General features: G+C 59.3%; 1 protein-coding gene across 1 annotated transcript in view; it reads left to right on the top strand.

Moving 5' to 3' along the window:
• The window catches only part of EPHA1 (EPH receptor A1), a 161,720-nt gene that overhangs the window by 10,909 nt on the left and 125,582 nt on the right, over positions 1–25,229 (top strand). The window contains exons 2-3 of the mRNA XM_069242658.1: positions 20,477–20,544; positions 22,284–22,950. Of these exons, the coding sequence (XP_069098759.1) occupies positions 20,477–20,544; positions 22,284–22,950 (735 nt within the window). The remainder of the gene's footprint in view (positions 1–20,476; positions 20,545–22,283; positions 22,951–25,229) is intronic.

Genomic DNA, 25,229 nt, shown 5'->3' with positions numbered 1-25,229 from the left:
TCAGGGGGCCAGTGAGGGACCGTGGGGGGCTGGGGGGACGTCTGCAGGGCAAGGGGGCGCTCCTGGCCCCTGCTGCCTCGTGGTGGCCCTCTCACAGTCATGTCCACCCTTGACCGGGTGTGGGCAAGGCTGCCCTGTGTCCAGCCACGGTGTCATGGCGGCTGTGGCCCTGTGATGGCCAATGGAGCATCCCTAGTCTACTTGTGGCCAACAGGGAAGAGATGTGGCTGCCACTGGGACACTGGTGGCCATCTGCGAGGTGCCCTAAGTGGCCATTTGTGGCGTAACAGGGGCCGTGTTTGAGATATTGTGCCCTTGGCACGGTACCGCCTGCACGAGGACACAGCGCCCCTGGCATTAGGATGCCCGTCCCCGTCTTACTGTGGGCATCCTTGGCACTCTCAGCATAAGTGGTCTGGACATGGTGTCCACAGATGGCAATACACGGGCCTGTCCATGCCAGGCAGTGATGTGCACATGTGGGGGGGGGGGGACCCCACTGGTAGCTACAGGAGATGAGAACTTGTGTTTTAAGCGGAAAAACTCTGCTTTCAGAAGAGACCAGCTCCTGTTCCATTGGCAACTATGTACCTTGAACAAAAATGAATAATGTTTGCTTGATAGTGAAACGTGCGTTTGCACAACTTAGGTAGAAGTTGTGGAGACCCAATGACTGAGTTCCCAAAGTGCGGCCGGTGTTCGCCTGATTGTTCCCGTTGAGCAGTAGGCGCTGCGGGTGTGCCTATCACGGTGCCAGGGGGGCGCTTCCTGCTGGCTCGTGGCCTGTGCGCACACTGCGTGCTTCTAAGCACTTGTGTAAGGATGTCTGGCCTGTGCGCACACTGCCTGCTTCTAAGCACTTGTGTAAGGATGTCTGCTGCTGGTTCATGGCCTGCGCAGGCACACTGCGTGCTTCTAAGCACTTGTGTAAGGATGTCTGGCCTGTGCGCACACTGCCTGCTTCTAAGCACTTGTGTAAGGATGTCTGCTGCTGGTTCATGGCCTGCGCAGGCACACTGCGTGCTTCTAAGCACTTGTGTAAGGATGTCTGGCCTGTGCGCACACTGCCTGCTTCTAAGCACTTGTGTAAGGATGTCTGCTGCTGGTTCATGGCCTGCGCAGGCACACTGCGTGCTTCTAAGCACTTGTGTAAGGATGTCTGGCCTGTGCGCACACTGCCTGCTTCTAAGCACTTGTGTAAGGATTTCTGCTGCTGTTTCATGTCCTGCGCAGACACACTGCCTGCTTCTAAGCACTTGTGTAAAGATGTCTCGCCTGAGCGCACACTCCGTGCTTCTAAGCACTTGTGTAAGGATGTCTGCTGCTGGTTCATGGCCTGCGCAGGCACACTGCGTGCTTCTAAGCACTTGTGTAAGGATGTCAGCTGCTGGCTCGTGGCCTGTGCGCACACTGCGTGGTTCCAAGCACTCGTGCTGAGGATGTCTGCTGCTGGTTCATGACCTGCGCAGACGAACTGCGTGTTTCTAAGCACTCGTGTAAGGGTGTCTGATGCGCCCGGGTGGCTTATCATGCAAGCTTGTCTCACATGTACGCGGTGGTAACGTGGGTAATGTGTGTTACTAGCCCAGGACACAGCAGGAGCACCCTTGGCATACTGAGGGCTGGAGGCTCTGTCCCCCATCATGGGACCAGGCCCACATGAGGACCAGGGAGACACCAGTTGAACCAGCCTTTGTGGCTTCTTGAATGTGGGGGAGGTGCAGGCTTTCAGCCCCCCCCGATCCCTCCCCCCACCCCAGAGAGGTGAGCCCTCCTTTAAGCCCTGTTTGTGCTCCATCCATCCATTCTCAGGGTAGTAGCCCCCCCCCCCCGCCAGAGAGGGGAGCCCTCCTTTAAGGCCTGGGTTTGCTCCATCCATCCATTCTCAGGGTAGCAGCCCCCTCCCCCCCACCCCAGAGAGGTGAGCCCTCCTTTAAGTCCTGTTTGTGCTCCATCCATCCATTCTCAGGGTAGCAGCAGCCACGCCCCCCCCAGAGAGGTGAGCCCTCCTTTAAGCCCTGTTTGTGCTCCATCCATCCATTCTCAGGGTAGTAGCCCCCCCCCCCCCCCCCCAAGAGAGGTGAGCCCTCCTTTAAGGCCTGGGTTTGCTCCATCCATCCATTCTCAGGGTAGCAGCAGCCACGCCCCCCCCCCCCCCCCCCCCCAGAGAGGTGAGCCCTCCTTTAAGCCCTGTTTGTGCTCCATCCATCCATTCTCAGGGTAGTACCCCCACCCCAGAGAGGTGAGCCCTCCTTTAAGGCCTGGGTTTGCTCCATCCATCCATTCTCAGGGTAGCAGCAGCCACGCCCCCCCCAGAGAGGTGAGCCCTCCTTTAAGCCCTGTTTGTGCTCCATCCATCCATTCTCAGGGTAGTAGCCCCCCCCCCCCCCCCCAAGAGAGGTGAGCCCTCCTTTAAGGCCTGGGTTTGCTCCATCCATCCATTCTCAGGGTAGCAGCAGCCACGCCCCCCCCCCCCCCCCCCAGAGAGGTGAGCCCTTTTTCCCTGAGACAGAGGCTCAGTCACCCACAGACTCCAGTGTGTCTGGAGCTCAGCACAGCCTCTTGCACAAGGAGCTCGGGCCCCAGACCTGTAGCCAATCCCATCCAGAGGGTTCCTAGTGCAGTCACGTGGCTTCTGACTCACACCACAAGAATGACCCTGTCCACCCCGCCCAGGCATCTCTGTCCCGGTGCAGATTATTTCCTCATCCGTCACCAGCCCTGCCTTTCTCATTGAGAATTTTCCTGTGTACATTCCACCGTCTCTTGGCTGCCTCTTGGCGCTTGGTCAGGCTCCCTCTATTCAGTGAGGTGCACGAGGGATCCTCCGGTGGTCTCTCTTCAGTCTTTACTCTTTGTTGGAAGTCTTCTCCACACGAGGGATGCACACGTTGTAGGAGGCTGGCCTGGTTTGTAGTGGGTACCTTGAGTACTTACACCTTATACCAGGTCCAGTTATCCCTTATTAGTAGATTAGTGGTGTTCTAGCTGCTTAGGCCGATAGAGGTAGATGTACCAGAGCAATTTAGGCTGAACTAGGAGACATGCAAAGCTCATGCAAAACCACTTACAGTTACACAGTACTTATACACAAGTAAAGACAATACTCTGTGTTACCAAAAATAAAAGTATTTATTTGGGTGACACCGTACCAAAAATATCTTGGAGACAATGCTCCTTCTGGAGGGAAGTATTATACACAATATATACACAAGACTCCAAAATAAGGTCAGTAATTCAACATAGGATGGTGAAAACAATAGGAAATGCTATAGAATGCAATGGGCCTTGGGCAACACAAACCATATACTAAAATAGTGGAATGTGAATGTTGGTTCCCCACGTAGACAAGTGTAGTGTGCAGAGGGGTACTGGGAGTGTAAGAAAACACCAAAGGTAAGTAAAGTACCCCACCCCAGAGCCCAGGAAAGCAGGAGTAAAACACAGCAAGTTTCCTTAGGGGACACTACAAGTTGTGATGAAGGATTATGCAAGAACCAAGCAAGACTGCAAGTAACCAACAATGGATTCCTGGACCTGAAGACCTGTGAAGAGAGAAGACCAAGTCCAGAAGTCGAGGAAGAGTCCAGAAAGGACAGGAGCCCCTGCCAACCTAGAAGAGGGTGCAAAAGAAGAGTCGCCGGTTGGAAGAAACATACAGAAATGCACCAAAGAAGAAACTGCGGGTTCCTGCTTGGTGCAGGAGATGTCCCACGTCGATTGTTTGGATGCAGGCTGTTTGCGTTGTGGGATTCTGCCAACAAGCCTTGGTTCACCCAAGAACACGTTTTGCATCAAGGAGGAGCTGCCATGATCCAGGAGGGACCTGTGGGTCTCAACTCGGACTGAGGAGACAGCGGGGGCTCTCAGCACTTCAGAGAGCCCACAGAAGACCAGGCAGCACCCATAGGAGTCCCAGGACATGGGGACAAAGGAGTTGCAAAGTGCTGTCATTGCAGCACTACACAGAAGGATCCCTCGCTGCCGGAGAACAACTCGGGGAGCTGAGCGTCGCAGGATAGAGTGCTGGGGACCTGGGCCAGGCTGTGCACGAAGAACTTTTGGGAGAAATGCACAGAAGCCCAAGGAGCTGCAGAGGACTCGATGCACAGGGGGACTGTATGGCACGGGTAGGCAAGCCCTTACCTCCACCAAATTTGGGCAGCTGGACCTTTGGACAGTCAGGATAACTTTGGTCCACCACCTGTGTTCCAGGGATCACGCTCGTAGACAGAAGAGGAGTCACAGAGTACCGGTCGTAGCTGCAGAGAGGTGCCTGCTGACGCAGGGAAGAGACTCCATCACCCCAAGAGAGATTCCTTCGGTCCTGGTGCAGGATGAAGACAGGGAGTCCTCAGAGTGTGCACAACCTGGAAACTGTTGCAGTTGCTGGCAGGAGCTGAAGTTGCAGGTCACAGAAGCCTTCCTGGGTACTTTGTTGCAGTTACAGCGGTTCCTGGAGCAGTCTGCGGTTGATCTGACGGTCAGAAGTTGAAGCAGAGAATGCAGAGGAGTCCTGGTGGAGTCTTGCAAACTGAACCTGAGGAAACACCCACAGGAGAGGCCCTAAATATCCCTGAGAGGGGGATTGGTTACCTAACCAAGTATGCACCTATCAGGGGTGGGCTCGGACGTCACCTGCTGGCACTGGCCACCCAGATGCTCTCAGAGTGCCCCACCACCTTGGAATCCAAGATGGCAAAACCCAGGGACACTCTTGAGGTGCTCTGGGCACCACCCCTGGGGTGGTGATGGACAGGGGAGTGGTCACCCCCTTTCCTTTGTCCAGTTTTGCGCCACAGCAGGGACTCTGGGTCCCCGAACAGGTGTAGACAGGATTATGTAAGGAGGGCACTGTTTGTGTCCTTCAAAGCATTTCCAGAGGCTCTGGGAGGCTACGCGTCCCATGCCTGTGACACCTATTTCCTCTCCTAAAGTAAATGCATTGTTCTGCTTTCCTGGGATTCTGCTGCTCAATCCCCAGGAGGGCAGAAACCTGTCTCTGAGGTGGCAGCAGCTGGGGCTGCAGTGGAAACCTCAGAGAGCTAGTTTGTCATACTGGGGCTCCATGGTGGAGCCCCCAGGGTGCATGGAATTGGCCCCCCAATACCAGATTTGGATTGGGGGTTCAATTGCACAATCGTAGACACCTGACATGGCCATATTTGGGGTTACCATTGTGAGGCTACATATATGTATATTGACATATATGTATTGCACGCGTGTAGTGGTGTCCCCGCACTCACAACGTTCAGGAATTTGGGCCTGGACAATGTGGGGCACCTTTGCTAGTGCCAGGGTGCCCTCACACACAGTAACTTTGCACGCACAGAGGGGTTGGCCACAGGGCCGACCTGCAGGAATTGGCATTTAAAAAAAACCAAGAGATTCACTAAAAACTCAAAGGTTGCAGGGATGTCACAGGATCAGAATTCAGACACATAAAGCCACAGAAATGGTGCTGTTCTAGTAATGGCCATGCACTGCTAATTACCCCATCTACGACATCATTGATAATAACATTGCAACATTTGCAGTACAATTATTGACCTGAAAACTGTGCATGGATATTTCACAAGTTCTAGTTACCTTAGGGGGAAGTAATAATTGTAACTTTAACAGCTGAATTCCTGTGGTTTGTGTATGTAAATTCAGAACCCACCTATAACGTCCCTGTAACCTTTGTTTTTTTTTCAATGAATTTCTAAGGTTTTTTTTAAATGCGGATTCCTAACTCCAACATCCGTGTAACCTTGTTTTTTTCTGTGAATGTCTATGTTTGTTGTTTTTTTTTAACACAGTGGGGTGTTGGTTGCAGAGCTTGCGGCCAGGTTCTGAGGCCAACCCTTCGTAGGCTTCCAACCGCGCACCAAGCACGGCCTTTGGCCATGCGCGGTGGGGATTGGACACGGCCTAGCCCGTTGCCAGGTCCTGGGACCACCCCACATGCATCTACCCCTACACAACGCATGGTCTTCAGCTGTGCTCAGCAGGTTTGGCCGCAGGGCCTAGCCTGTGGGCAGGCTCTGTAGCCATCTCTCTGTAGGCGTCCGACCCTGTGCCACTCATGGCCTTTGGCCATGCGTCGTGGGGGATGGCCACAGGGCCAGCCTTTCAGGCAGCCCGCTGATGCCACACAGGGTATCGGCAATACATGGCTTGGGGGTTGCTGTTACCAACCCTCCATAGGCATCTATTCCTGTGTGCAGAAAAAACACCCTTGCTTTGCCTTGGATGAGTTCTGGAAGTTGGGAGGGTTTGTCCTTTACAGATGCGGAGCTTCAGCTGGGGCACCTGCTATATTTCTAATTATAAGTGCAGGCGTCGAGGTTTCATTTCTGTGAAATGAGCATCGGGGGCAGAATAGATCCTCATCGCTTAGTTATCCAGAAGGGTCCAGAGTTTGGCACAAAATGTCTACCCCAGGAGTACTTTCTACTGGCTAATTAGTGAGTTCTACCTCATTGGGTAGATGTGTTGTGCACATCCTACAGCACGCTGCGTAAAGGACCACGAGGTAATGTCTCCAGTAACCATACGTGCTGTAATTTTCGCAACGTGATTGTGCCTTGAGCGTCTTCATAGCGAAATCTGTGCCCGTGTGAATCTTTGTATAGAGACGATGGCGAGACTGCAAAGAGTTAAATCTCCACCCAACGAGGGCACGTCCTCTCAATTATATAAATGAAGTGCTTGTTTGTTTGGGGGCGATGTGGTTTTATTTCTTTGCATCCCGAATGCTCGGGGGAGGGTGAATTCTGCAAATGTGGATCGAGTGAGCCAGGTCTTGGTAACAAATTGCACATGAAAATTAAAATCCAGAAGTAGGTGGTAGATATCAGCGCAGTGCCGGACCAGTGGCCGCCAGTTAATGCTGCAACATTGACTTAGCTTTAAGGGCGTGATAAGAGTTGGCACAGGCCCGTTCCGTCGGAAAGGCAGAATTGCAATGTCTGCAGCGGACCTCGGACGTGCCCCCCAGGATGAGAGAATGCAAACCCACCTTGTGCAAGAAGGTTTCAGTGATAGCAACTGAGAGGGAGAGTAGGAAATCCTGTGGGACGTCTGGGAGGCAGGGGTCCCGGAGCTGGGAGGCAGGGGTCCCGGAGCTGGGAGGCAGGGGTCCCGGAGCTGGGAGGCAGGGGTCCGGAGGCAGGGGTCCGGAGGCAGAGGTCCTGGAGCTGGGACGCCTGGGAGGCAGGGGTCCTGGAGCTGGGAGGCAGGGGTCCTGGAGCTGGGAGGCCTGGGAGGCAGGGGTCCTGGAGCTGGGAGGCAGGGGTCCCGGAGCTGGGAGGCAGGGGTCCCGGAGCTGGGAGGCAGGGGTCCTGGAGCTGGGAGGCCTGGGAGGCAGGGGTCCTGGAGCTGGGAGGCCTGGGAGGCAGGGGTCCTGGAGCTGGGACGTCCGGGAGGCAGGGGTCCTGGAGCTGGGAGGCAGGGGTCCGGAGGCAGGGGTCCTGGAGCTGGGACGTCCGGGAGGCAGGGGTCCTGGAGCTGGGAGGCAGGGGTCCCGGAGCTGGGAGGCAGGGGTCCCGGAGCTGGGAGGCAGGGGTCCCGGAGCTGGGAGGCAGGGGTCCCGGAGCTGGGAGGCAGGGGTCCGGAGGCAGGGGTCCGGAGGCAGAGGTCCTGGAGCTGGGACGCCTGGGAGGCAGGGGTCCTGGAGCTGGGAGGCAGGGGTCCTGGAGCTGGGAGGCAGGGGTCCTGGAGCTGGGAGGCAGGGGTCCTGGAGCTGGGAGGCAGGGGTCCCGGAGCTGGGAGGCAGGGGTCCCGGAGCTGGGAGGCAGGGGTCCCGGAGCTGGGAGGCAGGGGTCCTGGAGCTGGGACGCCTGGGAGGCAGGGGTCCCGGAGCTGGGAGGCAGGGGTCCCGGAGCTGGGAGGCAGGGGTCCTGGAGCTGGGAGGCAGGGGTCCTGGAGCTGGGACGTCCGGGAGGCAGGGGTCCTGGAGCTGGGAGGCAGGGGTCCTGGAGCTGGGAGGCAGGGGTCCTGGAGCTGGGACGTCCGGGAGGCAGGGGTCCCGGAGCTGGGAGGCAGGGGTCCTGGAGCTGGGAGGCCTGGGAGGCAGGGGTCCTGGAGCTGGGAGGCCTGGGAGGCAGGGGTCCTGGAGCTGGGACGTCCGGGAGGCAGGGGTCCTGGAGCTGGGAGGCAGGGGTCCGGAGGCAGGGGTCCTGGAGCTGGGACGTCCGGGAGGCAGGGGTCCTGGAGCTGGGAGGCAGGGGTCCCGGAGCTGGGAGGCAGGGGTCCCGGAGCTGGGAGGCAGGGGTCCCGGAGCTGGGAGGCAGGGGTCCCGGAGCTGGGAGGCAGGGGTCCCGGAGCTGGGAGGCAGGGGTCCCGGAGCTGGGAGGCAGGGGTCCGGAGGCAGGGGTCCGGAGGCAGAGGTCCTGGAGCTGGGACGCCTGGGAGGCAGGGGTCCTGGAGCTGGGAGGCAGGGGTCCTGGAGCTGGGAGGCAGGGGTCCTGGAGCTGGGAGGCCTGGGAGGCAGGGGTCCTGGAGCTGGGAGGCAGGGGTCCTGGAGCTGGGAGGCAGGGGTCCCGGAGCTGGGAGGCAGGGGTCCCGGAGCTGGGAGGCAGGGGTCCCGGAGCTGGGAGGCAGGGGTCCTGGAGCTGGGACGCCTGGGAGGCAGGGGTCCCGGAGCTGGGAGGCAGGGGTCCCGGAGCTGGGAGGCAGGGGTCCTGGAGCTGGGAGGCAGGGGTCCTGGAGCTGGGACGTCCGGGAGGCAGGGGTCCTGGAGCTGGGAGGCAGGGGTCCTGGAGCTGGGAGGCAGGGGTCCTGGAGCTGGGACGTCCGGGAGGCAGGGGTCCCGGAGCTGGGAGGCAGGGGTCCTGGAGCTGGGAGGCCTGGGAGGCAGGGGTCCTGGAGCTGGGAGGCCTGGGAGGCAGGGGTCCTGGAGCTGGGACGTCCGGGAGGCAGGGGTCCTGGAGCTGGGAGGCAGGGGTCCGGAGGCAGGGGTCCTGGAGCTGGGACGTCCGGGAGGCAGGGGTCCTGGAGCTGGGAGGCAGGGGTCCCGGAGCTGGGAGGCAGGGGTCCCGGAGCTGGGAGGCAGGGGTCCCGGAGCTGGGAGGCAGGGGTCCCGGAGCTGGGAGGCAGGGGTCCCGGAGCTGGGAGGCAGGGGTCCGGAGGCAGGGGTCCGGAGGCAGAGGTCCTGGAGCTGGGACGCCTGGGAGGCAGGGGTCCTGGAGCTGGGAGGCAGGGGTCCTGGAGCTGGGAGGCAGGGGTCCTGGAGCTGGGAGGCAGGGGTCCTGGAGCTGGGAGGCAGGGGTCCCGGAGCTGGGAGGCAGGGGTCCCGGAGCTGGGAGGCAGGGGTCCCGGAGCTGGGAGGCAGGGGTCCCGGAGCTGGGACGCCTGGGAGGCAGGGGTCCCGGAGCTGGGAGGCAGGGGTCCCGGAGCTGGGACGCCTGGGAGGCAGGGGTCCCGGAGCTGGGAGGCAGGGGTCCCGGAGCTGGGAGGCAGGGGTCCCGGAGCTGGGAGGCAGGGGTCCTGGAGCTGGGAGGCAGGGGTCCTGGAGCTGGGACGCCTGGGAGGCAGGGGTCCCGGAGCTGGGAGGCAGGGGTCCCGGAGCTGGGAGGCAGGGGTCCCGGAGCTGGGATACCCGGGAGACAGGGGTCCAGGCCCCCAGAGCGGACGGGCGCAGACGAGCTTGCCTTTGGCGCACCTTTGACATACTAGCGGGGCGTACGCGCTACGGCGCCTTTTTAAGGCCGATGGGGCACGTCCGGGCTTCTCCCCACATTCCAACCACTAGACTGCTAACCCCTCTCCCTCGAAGGCCAGACCACGATGGCGGAAGAGGAGTAGAGCCCACAAGAAAATAACCCTTTTGCACACACATTCAAACCCCTCTGCCAGTGTCCCCGTCTCGCTCTCTCGGTGTCCAGTCCTGTGTCTCCCTGTCCCACCGCCAGAATGTTTGCCTCCCTCGCTTAGTGTGTAAGCCTTTGACTCTCTGCCTGTCCCAGTACCCGTGTCCCTGGCTCTCTTCCTGTCCCAGTACCCGTGTCTCGTGCTCTCTTCCTGTCCCAGTACCCGTGTCCCTGGCTCTCTTCCTGCCCCAGTACCCGTGTCCCTGGCTCTCTTCCTGTCCCAGTACCCGTGTCCCTGGCTCTCTGCCTGTCCCAGTACCCTGGTCCCTGGCTCTCTTCCTGCCCCAGTACCCGTGTCCCTGACTCTCTTCCTGTCCCAGTACCCGTGTCTCGGGCTCTCTTCCTGTCCCAGTACCCGTGTCCCTGGCTCTCTTTCTGTCCCAGTACCCTGGTCCCTGGCTCTCTTCCTGCCCCAGTACCCGTGTCCCTGGCTCTCTGCCTGCCCCAGTACCCGTGTCCCTGACTCTCTTCCTGTCCCAGTACCCTGGTCCCTGGCTCTCTGCCTGCCCCAGTACCCGTGTCCCTGACTCTCTTCCTGTCCCAGTACCCTGGTCCCTGGCTCTCTTCCTGTCCCAGTACCCGTGTCCCTGACTCTCTTCCTGTCCCAGTACCCGTGCCCCTGGCTCTCTGCCTGCCCCAGTACCCGTGCCCCTGGATCTCTGCCTGCCCCAGTACCCGTGCCCCTGGCTCTCTGCCTGCCCCAGTACCCGTGTCCCTGACTCTCTTCCTGTCCCAGTACCCGTGTCCCTGGCTCTCTGCCTGCCCCAGTACCCGTGTCCCTGACTCTCTTCCTGTCCCAGTACCCGTGTCCCTGCTCTCTTCCTGTCCCAGTACCCTGGTCCCTGGCTCTCTGCCTGCCCCAGTACCCGTGTCCCTGGCTCTCTTCCTGTCCCAGTACCCGTGTCCCTGACTCTCTGCCTGTCCCAGTACCCGTGTCCCTGGCTCTCTTCCTGTCCCAGTACCCGTGTCCCTGACTCTCTTCCTGTCCCAGTACCCGTGTCCCTGGCTCTCTTCCTGTCCCAGTACCCGTGTCCCTGGCTCTCTTCCTGTCCCAGTACCCGTGTCCCTGACTCTCTTCCTGTCCCAGTACCCGTGTCCCTGACTCTCTTCCTGTCCCAGTACCCGTGTCCCTGGCTCTCTTCCTGTCCCAGTACCCGTGTCCCTGGCTCTCTTCCTGTCCCAGTACCCGTGTCCCTGGCTCTCTTCCTGCCCCAGTACCCGTGTCCCTGACTCTCTTCCTGTCCCAGTACCCGTGTCCCTGACTCTCTGCCTGTCCCAGTACCCGTGTCCCTGGCTCTCTTCCTGTCCCAGTACCCGTGTCCCTGGCTCTCTTCCTGCCCCAGTACCCGTGCCCCTGACTCTCTTCCTGTCCCAGTACCCGTGTCCCTGACTCTCTGCCTGTCCCAGTACCCGTGTCCCTGGCTCTCTTCCTGCCCCAGTACCCGTGCCCCTGGCTCTCTTCCTGCCCCAGTACCCGTGTCCCTGACTCTCTTCCTGTCCCAGTACCCGTGTCCCTGGCTCTCTTCCTGTCCCAGTACCCGTGTCCCTGGCTCTCTGCCTGTCCCAGTACTCGTGTCTCGGGCTCTCTTCCTGCCCCAGTACCCGTGCCCCTGGCTCTCTTCCTGCCCCAGTACCCGTGCCCCTGGCTCTCTTCCTGCCCCAGTACCCGTGTCCCTGACTCTCTTCCTGTCCCAGTACCCGTGTCCCTGGCTCTCTTCCTGTCCCAGTACCCGTGTCCCTGGCTCTCTGCCTGTCCCAGTACCCGTGTCCCTGGCTCTCTTCCTGTCCCAGTACCCTGGTCCCTGGCTCTCTGCCTGTCCCAGTACCCGTGTCTCGGGCTCTCTTCCTGCCCCAGTACCCGTGCCCCTGGCTCTCTTCCTGCCCCAGTACCCGTGCCCCTGGCTCTCTTCCTGCCCCAGTACCCGTGCCCCTGGCTCTCTTCCTGCCCCAGTACCCGTGCCCCTGGCTCTCTTCTTGCCCCAGTACCCGTGCCCCTGGCTCTCTGCCTGCCCCAGTACCCGTGCCCCTGGCTCTCTGCCTGCCCCAGTACCCGTGCCCCTGGCTCTCTGCCTGCCCCAGTACCCGTGCCCCTGGCTCTCTGCCTGCCCCAGTACCCGTGTCCCTGGCTCTCTTCCTGCCCCTGTACCCGTGTCCCTGGCTCTCTTCCTGCCCCTGTACCCGTGTCCCTGGCTCTCTTCCTGTCCCAGTACCCGTGCCCCTGGCTCTCTGCCTGCCCCAGTACCCGTGTCCCTGGCTCTCTTCCTGCCCCTGTACCCGTGTCCCTGGCTCTCTTCCTGCCCCTGTACCCGTGTCCCTGGCTCTCTTCCTGTCCCAGTACCCGTGTCCCTGGCTCTCTTCCTGCCCCTGGATCCGTGTCCCTGGCTCTCTGCCTGTCCCAGTACCCGTGCCCCTGGCTCTCTTCCTGCCCCAGTACCCGTGCCCCTGGCTCTCTTCCTGCCCCAGTACCCGTGTCCCTGGCTCTCTGCCTGTCCCAGTACCCGTGTCCCTGGCTCTCTTCCTGTCCCAGTACCCTGGTCCCTGGCTCTCTGCCTGTCCCAGTACCCGTGTCTCGGGCTCTCTTCCTGCCCCAGTACCCGTGCCCCTGGCTCTCTTCCTGCCCCAGTACCCGTGCCCCTGGCTCTCTTCCTGCCCCAGTACCCGTGCCCCTGGCTCTCTTCTTGCCCCAGTACCCGTGCCCCTGGCTCTCTGCCTGCCCCAGTACCCGTGCCCCTGGCTCTCTGCCTGCCCCAGTACCCGTGCCCCTGGATCTCTGCCTGCCCCAGTACCCGTGCCCCTGGCTCTCTGCCTGCCCCAGTACCCGTGTCCCTGGCTCTCTTCCTGCCCCTGTACCCGTGTCCCTGGCTCTCTTCCTGTCCCTGTACCCGTGTCCCTGGCTCTCTTCCTGTCCCAGTACCCGTGTCCCTGGCTCTCTTCCTGTCCCAGTACCCGTGTCCCTGGCTCTCTTCCTGTCCCAGTACCCGTGTCCCTGCTCTCTTCCTGTCCCAGTACCCTGGTCCCTGGCTCTCTGCCTGCCCCAGTACCCGTGTCCCTGGCTCTCTTCCTGTCCCAGTACCCGTGTCCCTGACTCTCTTCCTGTCCCAGTACCCGTGTCCCTGGCTCTCTTCCTGTCCCAGTACCCTGGTCCCTGGCTCTCTGCCTGCCCCAGTACCCGTGTCCCTGACTCTCTTCCTGCCCCAGTACCCGTGTCCCTGACTCTCTTCCTGTCCCAGTACCCGTGTCCCTGACTCTCTTCCTGTCCCAGTACCCGTGTCCCTGGCTCTCTTCCTGTCCCAGTACCCTGGTCCCTGGCTCTCTGCCTGCCCCAGTACCCGTGTCCCTGGCTCTCTTCCTGTCCCAGTACCCGTGTCCCTGGCTCTCTTCCTGCCCCAGTACCCGTGCCCCTGACTCTCTTCCTGTCCCAGTACCCGTGTCCCTGACTCTCTGCCTGTCCCAGTACCCGTGTCCCTGGCTCTCTTCCTGCCCCAGTACCCGTGCCCCTGGCTCTCTTCCTGCCCCAGTACCCGTGTCCCTGACTCTCTTCCTGTCCCAGTACCCGTGTCCCTGGCTCTCTTCCTGTCCCAGTACCCGTGTCCCTGGCTCTCTGCCTGTCCCAGTACTCGTGTCTCGGGCTCTCTTCCTGCCCCAGTACCCGTGCCCCTGGCTCTCTTCCTGCCCCAGTACCCGTGCCCCTGGCTCTCTTCCTGCCCCAGTACCCGTGTCCCTGACTCTCTTCCTGTCCCAGTACCCGTGTCCCTGGCTCTCTTCCTGTCCCAGTACCCGTGTCCCTGGCTCTCTGCCTGTCCCAGTACCCGTGTCCCTGGCTCTCTTCCTGTCCCAGTACCCTGGTCCCTGGCTCTCTGCCTGTCCCAGTACCCGTGTCTCGGGCTCTCTTCCTGCCCCAGTACCCGTGCCCCTGGCTCTCTTCCTGCCCCAGTACCCGTGCCCCTGGCTCTCTTCCTGCCCCAGTACCCGTGCCCCTGGCTCTCTTCCTGCCCCAGTACCCGTGCCCCTGGCTCTCTTCCTGCCCCAGTACCCGTGCCCCTGGCTCTCTTCCTGCCCCAGTACCCGTGCCCCTGGCTCTCTGCCTGCCCCAGTACCCGTGCCCCTGGCTCTCTGCCTGCCCCAGTACCCGTGCCCCTGGCTCTCTGCCTGCCCCAGTACCCGTGCCCCTGGATCTCTGCCTGCCCCAGTACCCGTGCCCCTGGCTCTCTGCCTGCCCCAGTACCCGTGTCCCTGGCTCTCTTCCTGCCCCTGTACCCGTGTCCCTGGCTCTCTTCCTGCCCCTGTACCCGTGTCCCTGGCTCTCTTCCTGTCCCAGTACCCGTGCCCCTGGCTCTCTGCCTGCCCCAGTACCCGTGTCCCTGGCTCTCTTCCTGCCCCTGTACCCGTGTCCCTGGCTCTCTTCCTGCCCCTGTACCCGTGTCCCTGGCTCTCTTCCTGTCCCAGTACCCGTGTCCCTGGCTCTCTTCCTGCCCCTGGATCCGTGTCCCTGGCTCTCTTCCTGCCCCAGTACCCGTGCCCCTGGCTCTCTTCCTGCCCCAGTACCCGTGCCCCTGGCTCTCTTCCTGCCCCAGTACCCGTGTCCCTGGCTCTCTGCCTGTCCCAGTACCCGTGTCCCTGGCTCTCTTCCTGTCCCAGTACCCTGGTCCCTGGCTCTCTGCCTGTCCCAGTACCCGTGTCTCGGGCTCTCTTCCTGCCCCAGTACCCGTGCCCCTGGCTCTCTTCCTGCCCCAGTACCCGTGCCCCTGGCTCTCTTCCTGCCCCAGTACCCGTGCCCCTGGCTCTCTTCTTGCCCCAGTACCCGTGCCCCTGGCTCTCTGCCTGCCCCAGTACCCGTGCCCCTGGCTCTCTGCCTGCCCCAGTACCCGTGCCCCTGGCTCTCTGCCTGCCCCAGTACCCGTGCCCCTGGATCTCTGCCTGCCCCAGTACCCGTGCCCCTGGCTCTCTTCCTGCCCCTGTACCCGTGTCCCTGGCTCTCTTCCTGCCCCTGTACCCGTGTCCCTGGCTCTCTTCCTGTCCCAGTACCCGTGTCCCTGGCTCTCTTCCTGTCCCAGTACCCGTGTCCCTGGCTCTCTTCCTGTCCCAGTACCCGTGTCCCTGCTCTCTTCCTGTCCCAGTACCCTGGTCCCTGGCTCTCTGCCTGCCCCAGTACCCGTGTCCCTGGCTCTCTTCCTGTCCCAGTACCCGTGTCCCTGACTCTCTTCCTGTCCCAGTACCCGTGTCCCTGGCTCTCTTCCTGTCCCAGTACCCTGGTCCCTGGCTCTCTGCCTGCCCCAGTACCCGTGTCCCTGACTCTCTTCCTGTCCCAGTACCCGTGTCCCTGACTCTCTTCCTGTCCCAGTACCCGTGTCCCTGACTCTCTTCCTGTCCCAGTACCCGTGTCCCTGACTCTCTTCCTGTCCCAGTACCCGTGTCCCTGGCTCTCTTCCTGTCCCAGTACCCGTGTCCCTGGCTCTCTTCCTGTCCCAGTACCCGTGTCCCTGGCTCTCTGCCTGTCCCAGTACCCGTGTCCCTGGCTCTCTTCCTGTGCCAGTACCCGTGTCCCTGTCCCAGTACCCGTGTCCCTGGCTCTCTGCCTGCCCCAGTACCCGTGTCCCTGGCTCTCTGCCTGCCCCAGTACCCTTGTCCCTGGCTCTCTGCCTGCCCCAGTACCCGTGTCCCTGGCTCTCTGCCTGCCCCAGTACCCGTGTCCCTGGCTCTCTGCCTGCCCCAGTACCCGTGTCCCTGGCTCTCTGCCTGCCCCAGTACCCGTGTCCCTGGCTCTCTGCCTGCCCCAGTACCCGTGTCCCTGGCTCTCTGCCTGCCCCAGTACCCGTGTCCCTGGCTCTCTGCCTGCCCCAGTACCCGTGTCCCTGGCTCTCTGCCTGCCCCAGTACCCGTGCATCTGGCTCTCTTCCTGTCCCAGTACCCGTGTCCCTGGCTCTCTTCCTGTCCCAGTACCCGTGTCTCTGGCTCTCTTCCTGTCCCAGTACCCGTGTCTCTGGCTCTCTTCCTGTCCCAGTACCCGTGTCCCTGGCTCTCTTCCTGCCCCTGGATCCGTGTCCCTGGCTCTCTGCCTGTCCCTGTACCCGTGTCCCTGACTCTCTGCCTGTCCCAGTACCCGTGTCCCTGGATCTCAGCCTTCCCCAGTACCCGTGTCCCTGGATCTCAGCCTTCCCCAGTACCCGTGTCCCTGGCTCTCTTCCTGTCCCAGTACCCGTGTCTCGGGCTCTCTTCCTGTCCCAGTACCCGTGTCTCGGGCTCTCTTCCTGTCCCAGTACCCGTGTCTCGTGCTCTCTTCCTGTCCCAGTACCCGTGTCTCTGGCTCTCTTCCTGTCCCAGTACCTGTGTCTCTGGCTCTCTTCCTGTCCCAGTACCTGTGTCTCTGGCTCTCTTCCTGTCCCAGTACCTGTGTCTTTGGCTCTCTTCCTGTCCCAGTACCTGTGTCTCTGGCTCTCTTCCTGTCCCAGTACCCGTGTCTCTCTTCCTGTCCCAGTACCAGTGTCCCTGACTCTATTCCTGCCCCAGTACCCGTGTCCCTGGCTCTCTTCCTGTCCCAGTACCCGTGTCCCTAGCTCTCTTCCTGTCCCAGTACCCGTGTCCCTGGCTCTCTTCCTGTCCCAGTACCAGTGTCCCTGGCTCTCTTCCTGTCCCAGTACCCGTGTCCCTGGCTCTCTTCCTGTCCCAGTACCCGTGTCCCTGGCTCTCTTCCTGTCCCAGTACCCGTGTCCCTGGCTCTCTTCCTGTCCCAGTACCCGTGTCCCTGGCTCTCTGCCTGTCCCAGTACCCGTGTCCCTGGCTCTCTGCCTGTCCCAGTACCCGTGTCCCTGGCTCTCTGCCTGTCCCAGTACCCGTGTCCCTGGCTCTCTGCCTGTCCCAGTACCCGTGTCTCTGTCTCTCTTCCTCTCCCAGTACCCGTGTCCCTGGCTCTCTGCCTGTCCCACTACCCGTGTCCCTGGCTCTCTGCCTGTCCCACTACCCGTGTCCTTGGCTCTCTTCCTGTCCCAGTACCGGTGTCCTTGGCTCTCTTCCTGTCCCAGTACCGGTGTCCCTGGCTCTCCGCCTGTCCCAGTACCCGTGTCTCTGTCTCTCTTCCTCTCCCAGTACCCGTGTCCCTGGCTCTCCGCCTGTCCCAGTACCGGTGTCCCTGGCTCTCCGCCTGTCCCAGTACCGGTGTCCCTGGCTCTCCGCCTGTCCCAGTACCGGTGTCCCTGGCTCTCCGCCTGTCCCAGTACCCGTGTCCCTGGCTCTCCTCCTGTTCCAGTACCCGTGTCCCTGGCTCTCCTCCTGTTCCAGTACCCGTGTCCCTGGCTCTCTTTCTGTCCCAGTACCCGTGTCCCTGGCTCTCTTTCTGTCCCAGTACCCGTGTCCCTGGCTCTCTTTCTGTCCCAGTACCCGTGTCCCTGGCTCTCTTTCTGTCCCAGTACCCGTGTCCCTGGCTCTCTTTCTGTCCCAGTACCCGTGTCCCTGGCTCTCTTCCTGTCCCAGTACCCGTGTCCCTGGCTCTCTTCCTGTCCCAGTACCCGTGTCTCTGGCTCTCTTCCTGTCCTTGGCTCTCTGCCTGTCCCAGTACCCGTGTCCTAGGCTCTCTGCCTGTCCCAGTACCCGTGCATCTGGCTCTCTGCCTGTCCCAGTACCCGTGTCCCTGGCTCTCTGCCTGTCCCAGTACCCGTGTCCCTGGCTCTCTGCCTGTCCCAGTACCCGTGTCTCTGTCTCTCTTCCTCTCCCAGTACCCGTGTCCCTGGCTCTCTGCCTGTCCCAGTACCCGTGTCCCTGGCTCTCTGCCTGTCCCAGTACCCGTGTCTGTCTCTCTTCCTCTCCCAGTACCCGTGTCCCTGGTTCTCTTCCTGTCCCAGTACTTGTGTCCCTGGTTCTCTTCCTGTCCCAGTACTTGTGTCCCTGGTTCTCTGCCTGTCCCAGTACCCGTGTCCCTGGCTCTCTTCCTCCCCCAGTACACATATCTTCTTGTTCAGGGACCCCCTGTGTCCGTCTGCCCCTGGTTCCCTGTCCCAGTACCTCCACATGTTTGCCTCTTTGGGTGCCTTGTCAGACCCGGTCAAGCCATGAATGTTATTCATGGTCTAATCATTAACACGCTTAACTCTGTTTCTTGCTTCATGTGTTTACTTTCTGCAGTCACCAGTTGCCAGCCTAGAACTGAATGATTGTGCCCAGTGCTACGCTTCACATCTGGAGGGCTGTGCCTGGCACTGTACTTAACATCTGGAGTGATGTGCCCAGTGCTGCCATCCACATCTGGAGGGCTGTGCCTGTCACTGTACTTAACATCTGGAGTGATGTGCCCAGTGCTGCCATCCACATCTGGACTGGTGTCCAGCACTGCGCTCCACCGCTGGACTGTGGTCTTTTGCTGCACTCCAATTCTGGAGAGCCGTGCCTGGCAGTGTACCGAACATCTGGAGTGATGTCAGGCACTCCTGTGTAGGGTGCTGTGGTCCACATCTGGAGGTCTGTGACTGGCACTGTACTTAACATCTGGAGTGATGTGCCCAGTGCTGCCATCCACATCTGGAGGGTTGTGTGCTGTGCTGCGCTCCACATCTGGAAGGTTGTGTGCAGCCCTGCAACCCACATCTGGAGGTCTGTGTCCAGCACATCACTCCACTCCTGGAGGGTTGTGCCCAGAGCTGCACTGCACATCTGGAGGGTTGTGCCCAGAGCTGCACTGCACATCTGGAGGGTTGTGCCCAGCGCTGCACTGCACATCTGGAGGGTTGCCCCCAGTGCTGTGCTCCACATCTGGAGGGTTGCCCCCAGAGCTGCACTGCACATCTGGAGGGTTGTGCCCAGAGCTGCACTGCACATCTGGAGGGTTGTGCCCAGAGCTGCACTGCACATCTGGAGGGTTGCCCCCAGTGCTGTGCTCCAACTCTGAAAGTCTGTGTGGGGTGCTGAGCTCTTCATATGTAGAGTTGTATCCAGGGATGTTCTTCACATCTGGAGGGCTGTGCCCGGCGCTGCACTACACATCTGGAGGGCTGTGCCCGGCGCTGCACTGCACATCTGGAGGGCTGTGCCCGGCGTTGCACTGCACATCTGGAGGGCTGTGCCCGGCGCTGCACTCCACATCTGGTTGGTTTTTGTATCTCGGCTGGAGTCCAGATCTCTGGATAGGCAAAGGCAACTTAGAGAGAGCCCAGAAGAAAGCCCTCCGAGGTGGTTGGCATCCTGCACTTGCAGCCTTATGAGGAGGGAGGGGTTGAGGCAGCAACTTCCATCTGTGGGGCCGGGACCGGTACAGGGCCACGAGAGAGTCTAACACCTCACTCTGTGTGAGCAGGCCACGAAAAATCCCAAAATGTAACTAGGACCTAACCGTCATGTGGTTGACCCATAAACTGGTCTCAAACTGTGTGATCCTAGACAAATAGTTCACAGAGCTGCGGATGTCTTCAGTATCACATGAGAGCTGAGCATGTCTGCTGTGCAAAACACTCTTTCCTTTGACTTGCCGGAGGTTTACTCCATGTCTGATAAGAATTTAGCCCCCAGATAGCGCACACATGAGTCCTGACCTGCTTTCTAGGCACTGGCAGCCTTGTCATCGAGGAGGGGTGCTCAGGGACGTCAGTGTTATTTACAGACAGCACATTATCCATTGAAGTGGTCACAAACTCCCACTAACATGCAGCTTTACTGATAAAAGCATATTGTCTATAAACATTAATGTCTGGAAACCGAGATCCAACAATAATATTTACCATTTACACAGAAACAAGTAAAGTTTTCTGATTTGCTTTCATTCTGTTATGTTTTTTCATCACACAGCATCACAAACCAGTGCTTTCATGACCACTGAAGTAGATTCTGAAATGTTTGTACGGTCCATTTACAAGCTAATTAAATGGATGTCCTATACCCTTTCGTTTCACACAGAGTTGTCAGACAGTTCACTTAACAAAATCCTCTAACTTTGAAGTCAGAGAAAGAAAACTAAATATCAGCCTCCAGGATAAAATAGGCAAAAAATTGTAAGGAAACCTAAGTTGGCATTTGACCTGTGTTTTTGAACTCACAGCACATGTGACCAGATAAGAACAGGACTTCAGAGCATCTTTAAGGCTGATTCCCTTTCGGACTTAGGACATCGCCTGTGCTTGGCCCTAGGATGGTGGCACTGGTACAATCTGAGTCGCCAGAGGGAGTGGGCGCGTAGATTTCTGGAGGCCCAGACTGAGAGGGAGTGGGCGAGTAGATTTCTGGAAGCCTAGACTGAGAGTGAGTGGGCGAGTAGATTTCTGGAGGCCCAGACTGAGAGGGAGTGGGCGAGTAGATTTCTGGAGGCCCAGACTGAGAGGGAGTGGGCGAGTAGATTTCTGGAGGCCTAGACTGATGAGTGAGCGGGCGAGTAGATTTCTGGAGGCCTAGACTGATGAGTGAGCGGGCGAGTAGATTTCTGGAGGCCTAGACTGATGAATGAGTGGGCGAGTAGATTTCTGGAGGCCTAGACTGAGAGGGAGTGGGCGAGTAGATTTCTGGAGGCCTAGACTGAGAGGGAGTGGGCGAGTAGATTTCTGGAGGCCTAGACTGAGAGGGGCTCCTGTCCTCCCTCCTGCTGTGCTGAATGCTACTGAAGAGGCTGTCTTTGTGTCACTGCTCTAAGTGTGTGTGTTTCCTTCCAGTGAACCTCTTGGACACGACCACAGCCCAGGGCGGGCTCGGATGGCTGCCGGACCCTCCAGAGAATGGGGTGAGTATCTGCTGGGAAGCGGGAGTAAGAGGTGGGGAGGTGGTAAGGTGGGGCCCAGGGAGGTGGTAAGAAAAGGGAGGCCCAGAAAGGTGGTAGGAGGGGGGACCCGGGAAGGTGGTAAGAAGGGGGAAGCCTGGGGTGGTGGTTATCAGAGGGGGTCCTGGGAGGTGGTAAGAGGACCGGGACTTGGGGCGGTGGTAGGCAGGAGGTCCTGGGAGGAGGTAAGAGGGCAGGGACCTTGGGAGGTGGTAGGCCGGGGGTCCTGGGAGGTGGTAAGAGGGCCGGGACCTGGGGTGGTGGTAAGAAGGGGGTCCTGGGAGGTGGAAAGAGGGCCGGGACCTGGGGCGGTGGTAGGAGGGGGAGGCCTGGGGAGGTGGTAAGAGGGGCGGGACCTGGGGTAGTGGTAAGAAGGGGGTCCTGGGAGGTGGTAAGAGGGCCGGGACATGGGACGGTGGTAGGCAGGAGGTCCTGGGAGGAGGTAAGAGGGCAGGGTCCTGGGGCGGTGGTAGGTGGGGGGTCCTGGGAGGTGGTAAGAGCACCGGGACCTGGGGTGGTGGTAAGAAGCGGGTCCTGGGAGGTGGTAAGAGGGCAGGAACCTGGGGCGGTGGTAGGCGGGGGGGTCCTGGGGAGGGGGTAAGAGGGCTGGGACCTGGAGCGGTGGTAGGCGGGGGTCCTGAGAGTTGGTAAGAGGGCAGGACCTGGGTGGTGGTAGGCGGGGGTTCCTTGGAGGTGGTAAGAGGGCCAGGACCTGGGGCGGTGGTAAGAAGGGGGTCCTGGGAGGTGGTAAGAGGGATGGTACCTGGGGCGGTGGAAGGCAGGAGGTCCTGGGAGGTGGTAAGAGGGCCGGGACCTGGGGCGGTGGTAGGCAGAGGGGGTCCTGGGAGGTGGTAAGAGGGCCGGGACCTGGGCGGTGGTAGGCAGGGGGGTCCTGGGAGGTTGTAAGAGGGCCGGGACCTGAGGCGGTGGTAGGCGGGGGGTCCTGGGAGGTGGTAAGAGGACCAGGACCTGGAGCGGTGGTAGGCGGGGGGTCCTGGGAGGTGGTAAGAGGGCCGGGACCTGGGGTTGTGGTAGGCGGGGGGTCCTGCGGAGGGGGTAAGAGGGCTGGGACCTGGAGCGGTGGTAGGCGGGGGGTCCTGGGGAGGGGGTAAGAGGGCTGGGACCTGGAGCGGTGGTAGGCGGGGGGTCCTGAGAGTTGGTAAGAGGGCAGGACCTGGGCGGTGGTAGGCGGGGGTTCCTTGGAGGTGGTAAGATGGCCGGGACCTGGGGCGGTGGTAAGAAGGGGGTCCTGGGAGGTGGTAAGAGGGCTGGTACCTGGGGCGGTGGTAGGCAGGAGGTCCTGGGAGGTGGTAAGAGGGCCGGGACCTGGGGCGGTGGTAGGCAGAGGGGGTCCTGGGAGGTGGTAAGAGGGCCGGGACATGGGACGGTGGTAGGCAGGAGGTCCTGGGAGGAGGTAAGAGGGCAGGGTCCTGGGGCGGTGGTAGGTGGGGGGTCCTGGGAGGTGGCAAGAGGGCCAGGACCTGGGGCGGTGGTAGGCGGGGGGTCCTGGGAGGTGGTAAGAGGGCCGGGACTTGGGGTTGTGGTAGACGGGGGTCCTGGGAGGTGGTGAGAGCGCCAGGACCTGGGGCGGTGGTAGGTGGGGGGTCCTGGGAGGTGGTAAGAGGGCGGGACCCAGGAAGGTGGTAAGTAGGGGGAGATCCGGGGCCCATGCACTGACCTCTTGTTCTCTTCTCCATGACCAGTGGAGTCAGATCCAACAGATCCTCAACGGGACGCCCATCTACATGTACCAGGACTGCAGCGTCCTGGCCGGTGACACCGACCACTGGCTCCGAAGCAACTGGATCTACCGGGACGAGGCGGCCCGCATCTTTGTTGAGCAGAAGTTCACAGTGCGAGACTGCAAGAGCTTCGCGGACCAGGCAGTCACCTGCAAGGAAACCTTCAACCTGTATTACATGGAGTCGGACCAGGACCAGGGCATCCTCTTCCGGCGACCGCTCTTCACCAAGGTCAACACCATCGCTGCAGACCAGAGCTTTGGCAACAAGGACATCGTGGAGGGCTCCCTGCAGCTCAACCTGGAGGTCAGCACCATCAGCCGGCTCTCGCGGAGGGGCTTCTACCTTGCCTTCCAGAACTTTGGGGCCTGCGTAGCCCTGGTGGGCGTCCGGGTCTTCTACAAGGTGTGCCCGGAGACCCGCAGCCGCCTGGCACTCTTCCCAGAGACCCTGGCCGGCGCGGACAGCCTGGCTGAGGTGGTGGGCCACTGTCTGGACAACGCCCAGGAGGATGGTGGGGGCCCACCCAAGATGCACTGCAGTGCTGATGGCGAGTGGCTGGTGCCTGTGGGGCAGTGCCAGTGCCTGGCCGGCTTCGAGGAGAACGAAAGCGGCGGAGAGTGCCTGGGTGAGTGCTTGTGGGGGGGCGCAGTGGGGAACATGGTGGAGGTTGTGTCTTTCTGTAAGGCCATGATGGGGCTGCCATGGAAATAATGCCCTGACAGCGGTGCGGTGAGAGTGCAGCCCTGACGGCGGTGCGGTGAGAGTGACGCCCTGACGGCAGTGCCGTGAGAGTGACGCCCTGATAGTATTGTTATAGGTCACTGAGTGAAGCAGTGTGCGGATAGTATTGTTATAGGTCACTGAGTGAAGCAGTGTGCGGATAGTATTGTTATAAGTCACTAAGGGGGGATGCAGTGTTTGGGTAATATTGCTATAGGTCACTATGTAGTGAAGCAGTGTGTGGATAGTATTGTTATAAGTCACTGAGTGAAACCGTGTGCGGATAGTATTGTTATAGGTCACTAGGGAGTGAAGCAGTGTCCGGATAGTATTGTTCTAGGTCACTGAGTGAAGCAGAATCTTGATAATGTTGTTATAGCTCACTGAGTAGTGAAGCAGTGTGTGTACATTATTGTTATAGGTCACTAAGGAGTGAGGCCGTGTGTGGATAGTATTCTTATAGGTCACTGAGGAGTGAAGCCGTTTGTGGATAGTATTGTTATAGGTCATGGAGTAGTCACGCAGTGTCTGGGTAGTATTGTTATAGGTCACTAAGGAGTGATGCATTGTGTGGACAGTATTGTTATAGGTCACTGAGTGAAGTAGTATGTGGACTGTATTGTTAGTGGTCACCGAGGAGTGAAGCACTGTGTGTACATTATTGTTCTAGGTCACTGAGGAGTGAAGCAGTGTACGGATAGTATTGTTATAGGTCACTAAGAAGTAAAGCCATGTGCGGATAGTATTGTTATAGGTCACGGAGAAGTGATGCAGTGTGTGGCTAGTATTGTTATAGGTCACTGAGGAGTGAAGCTGTATGTGTACATTATTGTTATAGGTCACTGAGGAGTGAAGCAGTGTCTGGATAGTATTGTTATAGGTCACTGAGGAGTGAAGCAGTGTGTGGCTAGTATTGTTATAGGTCCCTAAGGAGTGAAGCCATGTGTGGATAGTGATGTTATAGGTCACCGAGGAGTGAAGCACTGTGTGGATAGTATTGTTCTAGGTCACTAAGGAGTGAAGCAGTGTCTGGATAGTATTGTTATAGGTCACTGAGGAGTGAAGCAGTGTGTGGCTAGTATTATTATAGGTCACTTAGGAGTGAAGCAGTGTGCAAATAGTATTGTTAGTGGTCACTGAGGATTGAAGCTGTGTGTGCACATTATTGTTATAGGTCACTGAGGAGTGTAGCAGTGTACGGATAGTATTGTTATAGGTCACTGAGTAGTGAAGCACTGTGTGCATAGTATTATTATAGGTCACTAAGGAGTGAAGCAGTGTGGATAGTATTGTTATAGGTCACTGAGTAGTGAAGCAGTGTATGGACAGTATTGTTATAGGTCACTGAGTAGTGACGCAGGGTGTGGATAGTATTGTTATAGGTCACTGAGGAGTGAAGCTGTGTGTGTACAATATTGTTATAGGTCATTAAGGAGTGAAGCAGTGTGTGGATAGTATTGTTATAGGTCATTGAGTGAAGTAGTATGTGAACAGTATTGTTATAGGTCACTCAGGAGTGAAGCTGTGTGCCAATAGTATTGTTATAGGTCACAGAGGAGTGAAGCAGTGTGTGTACATTATTGTTATAGGTCACTGAGTAGTAAAGCAGTGTGTGGATAGTATTGTTATAGGTCACTGAGTAGTGAAGCACTGTGTGACTAGTAGTGTTATGGGTCACTAAGGACTAAAGCAGTGTGTGGATAGTATGGTTATAGGTCACTGAGTAGTGAAGCTCTGTGTGACTAGTAGTGTTATTGGTCACTAAGGAGTGAAGCAGTGCGGATAGTATTGTTATAGGTCACTAAGGAGTGAAGCAGTGTAGATAGTATTGTTATAGGTCACTGAGTAGTGAAGCAGTGTGTGGATAGTATTGTTATAGGTCACTGAGGAGTGAAGCAGTGTGTGGATAGTATTGGTATAGGTCTCTGGGGAGTGAAGGTGTGTGTGGATAGTATTGTTATAGGTCACTAAAGAGTGAAGCAGTTTCTGGACAGTATTGTTATAGGTCACGGAGGGGTGACACAGTTTATGGGTAATATTGTTATAGGTCACTGAGGAGTGAAGCAGTGTGTGGCTAGTATTGTTATGGGTCACTGAGGAGTGAAGCAGTATGTGGCTAGTATTGTTACAGGCCACTGAGGAGTGAAGCAGTGTATGGATAGTATTGTTTTAGGTCACTAAGGA

This window comes from Pleurodeles waltl, chromosome 7, assembly GCF_031143425.1.
Source record: "Pleurodeles waltl isolate 20211129_DDA chromosome 7, aPleWal1.hap1.20221129, whole genome shotgun sequence".
Taxonomy (NCBI): Eukaryota; Metazoa; Chordata; class Amphibia; order Caudata; family Salamandridae; genus Pleurodeles; species Pleurodeles waltl.
The sequence above is the reverse complement of the archived record's forward strand: the minus strand, read 5'-3'. Positions and strand labels throughout refer to the sequence as shown.